Source organism: Pongo pygmaeus, chromosome 8 (assembly GCF_028885625.2).
Source record: "Pongo pygmaeus isolate AG05252 chromosome 8, NHGRI_mPonPyg2-v2.0_pri, whole genome shotgun sequence".
NCBI classification, from domain to species: Eukaryota; Metazoa; Chordata; class Mammalia; order Primates; family Hominidae; genus Pongo; species Pongo pygmaeus.
Window position 1 is genome coordinate 90,500,285 of NC_072381.2, and position 13,572 is coordinate 90,513,856.

The 13,572-nt window shown below is 37.4% G+C and overlaps 1 protein-coding gene across 4 annotated transcripts in view; it reads right to left on the minus strand.

The window, feature by feature from the left end:
* The window catches only part of PRKG1 (protein kinase cGMP-dependent 1), a 1,321,998-nt gene that overhangs the window by 27,496 nt on the left and 1,280,930 nt on the right, over nucleotides 1-13,572 (minus strand). For all 4 annotated transcript variants that reach the window (XM_054503395.2, XM_054503394.2, XM_063669971.1 and 1 more), the window contains 2 exons: nucleotides 10,845-10,984; nucleotides 9,853-9,942 (listed from right to left, as the gene is read on the minus strand). In XM_054503395.2, the coding sequence (XP_054359370.1) occupies nucleotides 9,853-9,942; nucleotides 10,845-10,984 (230 nt within the window). The remainder of the gene's footprint in view (nucleotides 1-9,852; nucleotides 9,943-10,844; nucleotides 10,985-13,572) is intronic.

A 13,572-nucleotide genomic window follows, 5' to 3' on the forward strand; every position in this document is an offset into this window, starting at 1 on the left:
CCACTTGGAAATGGTCTGGGGGCTGTTGGGGGTGGCACAGTGGAAGTGAGACTGGTCCTTCAGTTTGCATTGGAGCTGGGTAAGGCCCGCGACTGCCTGCTTTCCCTTACTTCTCTGACGACCTGCATGACTCAGCAGAGGCAGCCATAATCCTTTTAGGTACACAACTTCAGTGACCTGGGAATCCCACCCCCATCCCCCACCGCAGCCACAGCAAGACCCACCCAAGGAGAGTCTGAGCTCAGACACACCTAGTCCCGCCCCCACCTGACAGTCCTTCTCTACCCATGCTGGTAGCGGAAGGCAAAGGGCATAAAAACTGGGAGTTCTAGGATCCCTCCCACCGCTGGTTCCTCCCTGTAATACCACAACTGATGCTCTCTGGAAAGTGCCACTTCCTGGCAGAAGGCCAAACAGCACAAAAATAGAACATTAAACCACCAAAGCTAAGAACCTTCACGGAGTCCATTGTACCCCCACCACCTCCACCAGAAGGAGCCCTGGTATACAAAGCTGAGAGACCCATAGATGGTTCACATCACAGGACTCTGTGCAGACAACCCCAAGTACCAGCCCGGAGCCAGGTAGACTCGCTGGGTGGCTAGACCCAGAAGAGAGACAATAATCACTGCTGTTTGGCTCACAGGAAGCCACAACCATAGGAAAAGGGACAGAGTCTACATCAAGGGAACACCGCATGGGACAAAAGAATCTGAACAACAGCTTTCAACCCTGGACCTTCTCTCTGACAGAACCTACCCAAATGAGAAGGAACTGGAAAACCAACCTTGGTAATATGACAAAACAAGGCTCTTCAACACCCCCCAAAAATCACACTAGTTCCCCAGCAATGGATCCTAACCAAGAAGAAATCCCTGATTTACCTGAAAAAGAATTCAGGAGGCTAGTTATTAAGCTAATCAGGGAAGGACAAGAGAAAGGCGAACCCCAGTGCAGGGAAATCCAAAATATGATACAAGAAATGAAGGGGGAAATATTCAAGCAAACAGGTAGCTTAAAGAAAAAACAATAAAAGTTCAGGAAATTTTGGACACACTTTTAGAAATGCAAAATGTGCTGGAAAGTCTCAGCAATAGAACTGAACAAGTAGAAGAAAGAAATTCAGAGCTCGGAGACAAGGTCTTTGAATTAACCCAATCCAACAAAGGCAAAGAAAAAAGAATAAGAAATATGAACAAAGCCTCCAAGAAGTCTGGGATTATGTTAAATGACCTAACATAAAAATAGTCGGTTTTACTGAGGAAGAAGAGAATTCTAAAAGGTTGGAAAACGTATTTGGTGGAATAATCAAGGAAAACTTCCCCAGCCTTGCTAGAGACCTAGACATCCAAACAAAAGAAGCACAAAGAACACCTGGAATATTCATTGCAAAAGGATCTTTGCCTAGGCACATTGTCATCAAGTTATCCAAAGTTAAGATGAAGGAAAAAAATCTTAAGAGCTGTGAGACAGAAGCACCGGGTAACCTATAAAGGAAAACCTATCAGATTAACAGCAGATTTCTCAGCAGAAACCCTACCAACTAGAAGGGATTAGGGCCCTATCTTCAGTCTCCTCAAGCAAAACAATTATCAGTCAAGAATTTTGTATCCAGCAAAACTAAGCATCATATATATATGAAGGAAAGATACGGTCTTTTTCAGACAAACAAATGCTGAGAGAATTCAACATTACCAAACCACCACTACAAGAACTGCTAAAAGGAGCTCTAAATCTTGAAACAAATCCTGGAAACACACAAAACAGAACCCCTTTTAAGCATAAATCACACAGGATCTATAAAATAAAAATACAAGTTAAAAAGCAAAAACAAAAAACAAAAAAAAGTACACAGGCAACAAAGAGCACAATGAAGGCAATGGTACCTCACATTTCAATACTAACATTGAATGTAAATGGCCTAAATGTGCCACTTAAAAGATACAGAACCACAGAATGGATAAGAACTTGCCAATCAGGAGACTCACCTAACACATAACGACTCACATAAAGTAAAGGGCTGGAAAAAGGCATTTCATGCAAAGGGACACCAAAAGCGAGCGGGGTAGCTATTCTTACTTCAGAAAAAAACAAACTTTAAAGCAACAGCAGTTAAAACAGACAAAGAGGGGCATTAAATAATGATAAAATGCTTTGTCCAATAGGAAAATATCACGACCCTAAACATATATGCACCTAACACTGGAGCTTCCAAATGTATAAAACAATTACTAATAGACTTAAGAAATGAGATAGACAGCAACACAATAATAGTGGGGGACTTTAGTACTCCACTCACAGCACTAGACACACCAAGACAGAAAGTCAACAAAGAAACAATGGATTTAAACTATACCTTGGAACAAATGGACTTAACAGATATATACAGAACATTTCATCCAACAACCACAGAATACACGGTCTATTCAATAGCGCATGGAACTTTTTCTCCAACATAGACCATATGATAGGCCATAAAATGAGCCTCAATAAATTTAAGAATATTGAATTTATATCAAGCACTATCTCAGACCACAGAGGAATAAAACTGGAAATCAATTCCAAAAGGAACCATCAAAACCATCCCAAGTACATGGAAATTAAATAACCTGCTCCTGAATAAGCATTGGGTCAAAAACGAAATCAAGATGGAAACTGAAAAATTATTTGAACTGAACGACAATAATGAAACAACCTATCAAAACTTCTGGGATATAGTAAAGGTGGTGCTAAGGGGAAAGTTCATAGCCCTAAATGCCTACATCAAAAAGACAGAAAGAGCACAAACTGACACTCTAAGGTCACACCTCAAGGAACTAGAGAAACAAGAGCAAACCAAAACCAAACCCAGAAGAAGAAAGGAAATAACCAAAATCAGAGCAGAACTAAATGAAATTCAAACAAACAAACAAACAAATAAAAATACAAAATATACATGAAACAAAAAGCTGGTTCTTTGAAAAGATTAATAAAATTGATAGACCATTGGCAAGATTAACCAAGAAAAGAAGACAGAAAATCTAAATAACCTCACTAAGAAATGAAACAGGTGATATTACAACTGATACCACTGAAATACAAAAGATCATTCAAAGCTACTACAAACACCTTTATGCACAAAAACTAGAAAACCTAGAAGAAAAGGACAAATTCCTGTAAAAATACAACCTTCCTAGCTTAAATGAGGAAGAATTAGATACCCTGAACAGATCAGTAACAAGCAGTGATATTGAAATGGTAATTTAAAAATCACCACCAAAAAAAAAAGTCCAGGACCAGATGATTCATGGAACAATTCTAGCAGACACTCAAAGAAGAATTTGTACCAATCCCTTTGACACTATCCCACAAGATAGAGAAAGAAGGAACCCTCTGTAAAAATAATAAGGGTGAAGCCAGCATCGCCCTTATACCAAAACCAGGAAAGGGCAGAAACAAAAAAGAAAACTACAGACCAATATACTTGATGAACATAGATGCTAAAATCCTTAACAAAATACTTGCTAACTAAATCCAACAACATATCAAAAAGATATTCCACCATGATCAAGTGGGATTCATACCAGGGATGCAGGGATGGTTTAACATACACAAGCTGATAAATACGATACACCACATAAACAGAATTAAAAACAAAAATTACATGATCATTTCAATACTGGCAGAAAAAGCATTTGACAAAATCCAGCATCGCTTAATGATTAAAACTCTCAGCAAAATCTGCATACAAGGAACATACCTTAATGTAATAAAAGCCATCTATGATAAACCCACAGCCAACATAATACTGAATAGAGAAAAGTTGAAAGCATTCCCTCTGAGAACTGGAACAAAACAAGGATGCCCACTCTCACCACTCCTCTTCAATGCAGTACTGGAAGTCCTAGCCAGAGCAATAAGACAAGAGAAAGAAATAAAGGGCATCCAAATTGGTAAAGGGGAAGTCACACTGTCACTGTTTGCTGACGATATAACCGTTTTCCTTGAAAACCCTAAGGACTCTTCCAGGAAGCTCCTAGAACTGATAAAAGAATTCAGCAAAGTTTCCAGATACAAGAGTAATGTACAAGAATCAGTAGCTCTTCTACACACCAACAGTGACCAAGTGGAGAATCAAATCAAGAACTCAACCCCGTTTACAACAGCTGCAAACAAACAAACAAAAAAACAAAATCTTCGCAATATACCTAACCAAGAAGTTGAAAGACCTCTACCAGGAAAACTACAAAACACTGCTGAAAGAAATCATAGATGACACAAATGACACAAACATCCCATGCTCGTGGATGGGTAGAATTAATATTGTGAAAATGACTATACTGTCAAAGCAATCTTCATATTCAATGCAATCCCCATCAAAAATACCACCATCATTCTTCACAGAATTAGAAAAAAAAAATTCTAAAATTCACATGGAATCATAAAAGAGCCCGCATAGCCAAAGCAAGATTAAGCAAAAAGAACAAATCCGGAGACATCACACTACCTGATTTCAAACTATACTATAAGGCCATAGTCACCAAAACAGCATAGTACTGGTACAAAAATAGGCACATAGACCAATGGAACAGAATAGAGAACCCAGAAATGAACCCAAATACTTACAGCCAACTGATCTTTGACAAAGCAAACAAAAACATACAGTGGGGGGAACGGACACTCTTTTCAACAAATGCTGTTGGGATAATTGGCCAGCCACATGTAGGAAAATGAAACTGGATCCTCATCTCTCACCTTGTACAAAAATCAACTCAAGATTTGGCTCTCTGTTTGTCTGTTATTGGTGTATAAGAATGCTTGTGATTTTTGTACATTGATTTTGTATCCTGAGACTTTGCTGAAGTTGCTTATCAGCTTAAGGAGATTTTGGGCTGAGACAATGGGGTTTTCTAGATATACAATCATGTCATCTGCAAACAAGGACAATTTGACTTCCTCTTTTCCTAACTGAATACCCTTTATTTCCTTCTCCTGCCTAATTGCCCTGGCCAGAACTTCCAACACTATGTTGAATAGGAGTGGTGAGAGAGGGCATCCCTGTCATTCACAATCGCTTCAAAGAGAATAAAATACTTAGGAGTCCAACTTACAAGGGACGTGAAGGACCTCTTCAAGGAGAACTACAAACCACTGCTCAATGAAATAAAAGAGGATACAAACAAATGGAAGACCATTCCATGCTCATGGGTAGGAAGAATCAATATCGTGAAAATGGCCATACTACCCAAGGTAATTTATAGATTCAATGCCATCCCCATCAAGCTACCAATGACTTTCTTCACAGAATTGGAAAAAACTACTTTAAAGTTCATATGGAACCAAAAAAGAGCCCGCATCGCCAAGTCAATCCTAAGCCAAAAGGACAAAGCTGGAGGCATCACGCTACCTGACTTCAAACTATACTACAAGGCTACAGTAACCAAAACAGCATGGTACTGGTACCAAAACAGAGACATAGATCAATGGAACAGAACAGAGCCCTCAGAAATCACGCCGCATATCTACAACTATCTGATCTTTGACAAACCTGAGAAAAACAAACAATGGGGAAAGAATTCCCTATTTAATAAATGGTGCTGGGAAAACTGGCTAGCCATATGTAGGAAGCTGAAACTGGATCCCTTCCTTACACCTTATACAAAAATTAATTCAAGATGGATTAAAGACTTACATGTTAGACCTAAAACCATAAAAACCCCAGAAGAAAACCTAGGCATTACCATTCAGGACATAGGCATGGGCAAGGACTTCATGTCTAAAACACCAAAAGCGAATGGCAACAAAAGCCAAAATTGACAAATGGGATCTAATTAAACTCAAGAGCTTCTGCACAGCAAAAGAAACTACCATCAGAGTGAACAGACAACCTACAAAATGGGAGAAAATTTTCGCAACCTACTCATCTGACAAAGGGCTAATATCCAGAATCTACAATGAACTCAAACAAATTTACAAGAAAAAAACAACCCCATCAAAAAGTGGGCAAAGGATATGAACAGACACTTCTCAAAAGAAGACATTTATGCAGCCAAAAGGCACATGAAAAAATGCTCACCATCACTGGCCATCAGAGAAATGCAAATCAAAACCACAATGAGATACCATCTCACACCAGTTAGAATGGCGATCATTAAAAAGTCAGGAAACAACAGGTGCTGGAGAGGATGTGGAGAAATAGGAACAATTTTACACTGTTGGTGGGACTGTAAACTTCAACCATTGTGGAAGATTACACAGTGTGGCGATTCCTCAGGGATCTAGAACTAGAAATACCATTTGACCCAGCCACCCCATTACTGAGCATATACCCAAAGGATTATAAATCATGCTGCTATAAAGACACATGCACACATATGTTATTTCGGCACTATTCACAATATCAAAGACTTGGAACCAATCCAAATGTCCAACAATGATAGACTGGATTAAGAAAATGTGGCACATATACACCATGGAATACTATGCAGCCGTAAAAAATGATGAGTTCATGTCCTTTGTAGGGACATGGATGAAATTGGAAATCATCATTCTCAGTAAACTATCGCAAGGACAAAAAACCAAACACCGCATATTCTCACTCATAGGTGGGAATTGAACAATGAGAACACATGGACACAGGAAGGGGAACATCACACTCTGGGGACAGTTGTGGGGTGGGGGGAGGGGCGAGGGATAGCATTAGGAGATATACCTAATGCTAAATGATGAGTTAATGGGTGCAGCACACCAGCATGGCACATGTATAAGTATGTAACTAACCTGCACATTGTGTACATGTACCCTAAAACTTAAAATATAATAAAAAAAAAATTTAAAAAAAAATCAACTCAAGATCGATTAAGGACTTAAACCTAAGACCTGAAACTACTAAAATTCTAGAAGATAGCATTGGAAAAAACCCTTCTAGACATTGGCTTAGGCAAAGATTTCATGACCAAGAACCCAAAAGCAAATGCAATAAAAACAAAGATAAATAGCTGGGACCTAGTTTAACTAATGAGCTTCTGCACGGCGAAAGGAACGGTCAGCAGAGTAAACAGACAACCCACAGAGTAGGAGAAAATCTTCACAGTCTATACATCTGAGAAAGGACTAATATCCAGAATCTACAGCAAACTCAAACAAATCAGTAAGAAAAAAACAAATAATCCAATGAAAAGTGGGCTAAAACATGAATAGGCAATTCTCAAAAGAAGATATACAAATGGCCAATAAATGTACGAAAAAATGCTCAACATCACTAATGGTCAGGGGAATGCAAATCAAAACCAAAAGGTGATACCACCTCCCTCCTGCAAGAATGGCCATAATCAAAAAATCAAAAACACAGTAGATCCTGGCGTGGAGGCAGTGAACAGGGAACACTTCTACACTACTGGAGGGAATGTAAACTAGTACAGCTGCTATGGAAAACAGTGTGGAGATTCCTTAAAGAACTAAAAGAAGAACTACCATTTGACCCAGATGAAAAGAAGTCATTATTCAAAAAAGATACTTGCATACTCATGTTTATAGAAGCACAATTCACAATTGCAAAATCATGGAACCAACTCAAATGCCCAACAATCAATGAATGTATAAAGAAACTGTGATATATATATATGAGGGCATATATATATATATATATATATATATATGGGCATATATATATATATATGATGGCATGTATATATATATGATATATATATGATGGCATATATATGATGGCATGTATATATATGATAGCATGTGTGTATATATATGATATCATGTATATGTATGATAGCATGTATATATATACGATGGCATGTGTGTATATATGTGTGTGTGTGTGTGTGTGTGTGTGTATATATATATATATATATGATGGAATACTATGCAGCCATAAAAAGGAATGAATTAACAGCATTTGCAGGGAACTAGATGAAATTGGAGACTATTATTCTAAGTGAAGTAACTCAGGAATAGAAAACCAAACATCACATGTTCTCACTGATATGTGGGAGCTAAGCTATGAGGATACAAAGGCATACGAATGATGCAATGGGCTTTGGGGATTTGGGAGGAAGAGTCGGAGGGGGGTAAGGGATAGAAGACTACAAATATGGTGCAGTATATACTGCTTGCATGCTGGGTACACCAAAATCTTACAAATCACCACTAAAGAACTTACTCGTAACCAAATATGACCTGTACCCCAATAACTTATGAAAAAATAAAAAAAAATAAGCTATAAGATGGATAGCTGGGCTCTCCCTTTGTGGCTTATTATTGCTTTCGTGTTTAATTCCACCTATAAATCTTCTTCTATTCTAATTAGAAAAAAAAGTAGAAAACTTCAAATAAATCAGTGAATTCAAATATCAAGTCAAATATAATACAGTAGAAACACATTAGATATGCCAAATGTTAACTCACAAATTAAAATATTAACTTTGTGCAACAAACTATACATTCTGAAGAGAGAGACCACATCTGTTTTATTACTGGATCCCCAGCCTCTATCACAATGCCTGGTATATAAGCTCTATGTACATATTAACTAGCAATAATACATAATATATACACTATGATATAATAGCTTAGTACAGATGTTAACCTTATCTCCTAATGCCAACATGATTACATTCCCTTTTATGCTTTTTTAACCTTAAATTTAAGAATTGAAATAAAATACTGATGCAATAGGATACAATGTAGTAACAAGAAATCCATTTGGCATATATAAGTAAGGCCATGGGAATAACAGGTGAAAGGGCCTGTTGTACAAAGATATGAAGGTACCATAAGAACACCATTAGGAATGAGAATTTAAATCAACAGTTTATAAGGAACCACTTGTTTTATTCTGGGATATCTGCAAAGTAACAAATATAAAAACATTACATGGTTATATACATCAGGGCTACCTATAGCTAAGTTTCAGAAGGATGCTACCCTATGAAGGAGAGTCTGGGGGGCAGGACTCAAAACAAATAAGAAAAATACAGACGTCTAAAGGTGAGTGTTCAAAAGAACAAAGATGACTTTTGTATGATCAATAAATCATTCATAGAAAATAATCAAAAGATTATTCATAGGAAAATAAAAGTGTGTTTTTAAAAAAACACAGGGTAGATAATGATCTCCTGAGACATTTTATAGGATAAATTACATTAGAAGATAATTAGATAATTTGCTAGTTATCTAAATATGAGACGGAAAATTAAGACAATGAATTTGCATGATTAAAACAAACAAGCTTCATCTAGACAAACTTTCCTTGCCCTGGAAGGGTAAGAAGGTAAATCTAAATCAGATAATTTACATGAAATATTGCTTATAAGTGGATTCTTTTCTTTTTCCTAAGACTAGCCAAGGGATAAAGAGATGGCTGGAAACTTTTGTTAATTTTGAAACCAAAGAGCAATGTAAAGTTAGAGGGAAAAATTACTCTGGAAAAAATTCACAATGTCACAAAAGGCAAACTGCCTATCTGGAAAAAGAGTAGAGCAATTAAATTGATAGTTAATTCAAATTATAATGATAAAATAACTATAATTCTCTTTCTGCTAAAGCAATGAATTGAATTCCAGCTACAGAGTTGTCTAATTCTAACATTCATGCAAAACCAAGGCCAGGTGTATACCTTGCTATGTACCATTTTTATGATCGACTAAGCCTGTATTGTTAGTTACAAAGTGAGTTTTATTATATGTACAGTAAATCATATGTGTATAGTGGGTTATACCCTGTGCTTACTTTAAATATTGAAATATAAGCATGTGTAAAGTATAAATATGATTAAATACTTTATTATATTAACTCTTCTTATAGACCAACATGAGCAACTATGTTTTTAGAGACATCATAGAAATTTCTTAAATCTCCTACCTATCCCTGAGAATGGTCCAGAGCTCTCCACCTAGACAAGCTTCCATCAACATATACAAATATTTGCTGTCCTTAAATGTTCTGTACAGTCTGTAAATTGCAAACAAGAAAACAAAGATTATAAACATTACCGTCTTTTACAAGTGTGCAATTTTGGGGGGCCTAGATTATAGTTTTGATTTGCCAAGCTCAAAATTTTGTCAGAATGAGAGAGATCTAAGCCCACACATGGGGAAAAGAAGCCAATGGCTCATGAATAGGATTTTAATAGAAGAAACTAGGGTGCTAATCTCTCCCTTGAAATGGATTAATCATAATGATTATGGACAAAGAGGGTTTCTTGGGATTCTTTCCATTCCAATTTGGGTAATGTTTCGAGCATGGACCCTTGGGGCAACATTTAGTGGTCATCAACATGCAGTGAAAATGGGAATAAAGTGGACTAAACTTTACAAATTCAGACATGTATAAATTTCATGTGCTATTCACTCAAATTCATGTTACATCCTGTTTTCAGTAAGTGCCACTGGAAAATTCACTACAGAAAGCTGCTTCTGCATATAAAAATCTCCCCATTATCCATTTATTAGTACTGAGGTGGGATGGTCAGCTGTCATTTCATTTTTTTAGATCTTCAAAAAATATTCAGGTAATTAAAGTTTAAATAGTTTGATTTTGGATATTTTGTCTTTTAAGCATCAAAGGTCTATGTAGAGTTTGGGGATTTAAAAAAAGATAAAAATGGAATGTTAGAAACTCTGGTACCTCCTTTGGGAAAACACAGTGTTTTCAGACACTGATTCTCTTTAAAAGAAAGAATAGAATCAGAACTTTATTTTTAGAAATCAAACAAAACTTTCTTAAGATTAGATTAAAAATAAGTTTCTTTGTGCATACGAAATGTGTTAACAGTGAGCACAAGTGGCAGAGGGTTTTGTGGTGGATTTGTCACTTGCAGTTGGGTACGTCTGTCCCTGGCATGGGGCCTTTACCTCACTATGAAATCGGAATGAGCCCCCTGCATGATCTGCTTCTCTGAGCGGATGTGCTCCTGCTGTCTTGTGTCCACAATGTGACGTTTCTTGAGAATCTTCATTGCAAACGTTTTGGATTCTTCACTTTTCAACTGGACCTTAAAGAAAGAGAGAAGGGAATAAGAAAAAGCCCATAGACTTATAAGAGTCCTTTATTATCCCCAAATTAACAGGTACATAGAGCACTTAAATGAACCTCAGCCACCTCCCAAGTCAAACACACAGTAAATCCTCGCTAGAGCTGGGTTTAACATCCAGGGCTCACAGCTATCATCCAGTCTCATGCTCCGAATTGGCTGAATTTTAACTAACTTGATTCCAGATTAATTGTGTTCACATGTGGATTAGAAGTGGGAAAATGTACTTAGTTCTAGTTTTATTGTTTCATTTCATAGAGTGTGTTTGAATACATTTTATAGTTTTTCTTCTTCTACCAAAAGAGTAGAAAAAAAAAACTTTTCCAATTTTATTTCAGTAAAGATGGCCAAAAATAGGGTCATATGGGCCTTTATATTCTTCCTCCTTAGTTCTAGTCCACAAACATTCCTAATTTTTTTTGTTTTTTTTTAAATTTTATTATTATTATACTTAAGTTTTAGGGTACATGTGTACAATGTGCAGGTTTGTTACATATGTATACATGTGCCATGTTGGTGTGCTGCACCCATTAACTCATCATTTAGCATTAGGTATATCTCCTAATACTATCCCTCCCCCCTCCCCCCACCCCACAACAGTCCCCGGAGTGTGATGTTCCCCTTCCTGCGTCCATGTGTTCTCATTGTTCAATTCCCACCTATGAGTGAGAACATGCGGTGTTTGGTTTTTTGTCCTTGCGATAGTTTGCTCAGAATGATGGTTTCCAGCTTCATCCATGTCCCTACAAAGGACATGAACTCATCATTTTTGATGGCTGCATAGTATTCCATGGTGTATATGTGCCACATTTTCTTAATCCAGTCTATCATTGTTGGACATTTGGGTTGGTTCCAAGTCTTTGCTATTGTGAATAGTGCCGAAATAAACATACGTGTGCATGTGTCTTTATAGCAGCATGATTTATAATCCTTTGGGTATATATACCCAGTAATGGGATGGCTGGGTCAAATGGTATTTCTAGTTCTAGATCCCTGAGGAATCGCCACACTGACTTCCACAATGGTTGAACTAGTTTACAGTCCCGCCAACAGTGTAAAAAGTGTTCCTATTTCTCCACAGCCTCTCCAGCACCTGTTGTTAACATTTCTAATTTTTAACTTGAGTGGTGGACCCTAGTCTCTGCTGAGACTGCAGACTGTTATTTCTTCAGTACTGACTGTATTCATTTCTTCTTTTTAACCTTGCAGAATTTTCCCTCCCTACAGTTTAAAGAGAAAAAAAAATTGTAACAAGATTTTTTCAGGAGATTTTGAAAACCGTTTGTTTTTCTTCTCAAACAAGCATGATGGCTTTAGTTCCTTTGACCTCAAACTTTACTCTCTAATGACTGGGAAGACCTGGAGCCTTAATATCTTTCAATGTGCCATGCCTCTCTTGCAGCCCACCTTGCTCCCATTGGCTCCGGAGGAGGCATGGATCTTCCAAATGCCTTACTCAGACAGGGTGCTGTTCATGGTTTTACAAGAAATTTCAAGAAGGTGACTTGTAACAAAAACAAGAGAGGTAATAGAGCTAATTACTTAAAAGCAATATAAGGACATTATCATCTAGTGCTCTCAAGCAGCAGAATCCTCAAGATGATACCAAACAGCCCATATTATTTGGGAGTAATGTAACCTTGGGGAAATAACACGGCATGCTGTTTCTGCTTTTCAGCTGAAGTATGGCTGTCCCCTCTTTAGTCATTAATTATTTACTGCTTCATCAGCAGGGATAGCGAAGGTCTTAAGTGTCTTGTTCCTGCACACATGTACGGATTGAGTTCAATCTTAGAGGATATTAACGTGGCAAGTTCCTTAAGAGAGAGCATGAAGATACTGCAAATAAATGGGCCTCGGTTAGCTGCCAGCATTTGTGAATCAGTATGACAGGTAGAGGGAAAAATGGGTATTTGAAAATGCTTTTAACAGCCAAAGACCCTGTACTCTGGCTGTGAAACTCAAAGATGACAAATTAGTGTGCTACAAATAAATTCAGTAGTAACTCAAAATAAAACACAAAATGTGAAAACTCACTTCTAAAAGAAATCTGGACAGCTAGGGAAGATGGCATGGAAAAATGAGCTATGTTAGAGTACTACAATTCAGAGAAGAAGAAGTAAAGTCATGTTCCCTCTTCAGAGTCATACCCAGTTAAACTAGTGAGGACTGTTGTGCAGTTGTTCAAAAATGCCTACTATAAAAATTATTCTCTTTAGTGATGATAACACAAATTTTTTTTTCATACTTGTACACAGGGTAGGAGGAAAGAATTCAGATTTTATAGTCACAGGTCTGGACTTGAATTCTGACTCTGCTTAGTCTCTCTCAGTCTAAGCAACTAGTCTCTCTCGGACTAGTTGCTTAACTGCTCTGAGCCCTAGTTCTGGCTGAGGATAATACCAGATACCACAGTTATTATGATCCTAAATGAAAACGCGCCACCAAATGGGCATTCATTGATGGACTCTCTGCTTGTACCCAGCAATCTCTACTGAATAGGGCAAATCAAATGTTGCTTTTTCAGAGGAACAAACTGATTTCCAAAA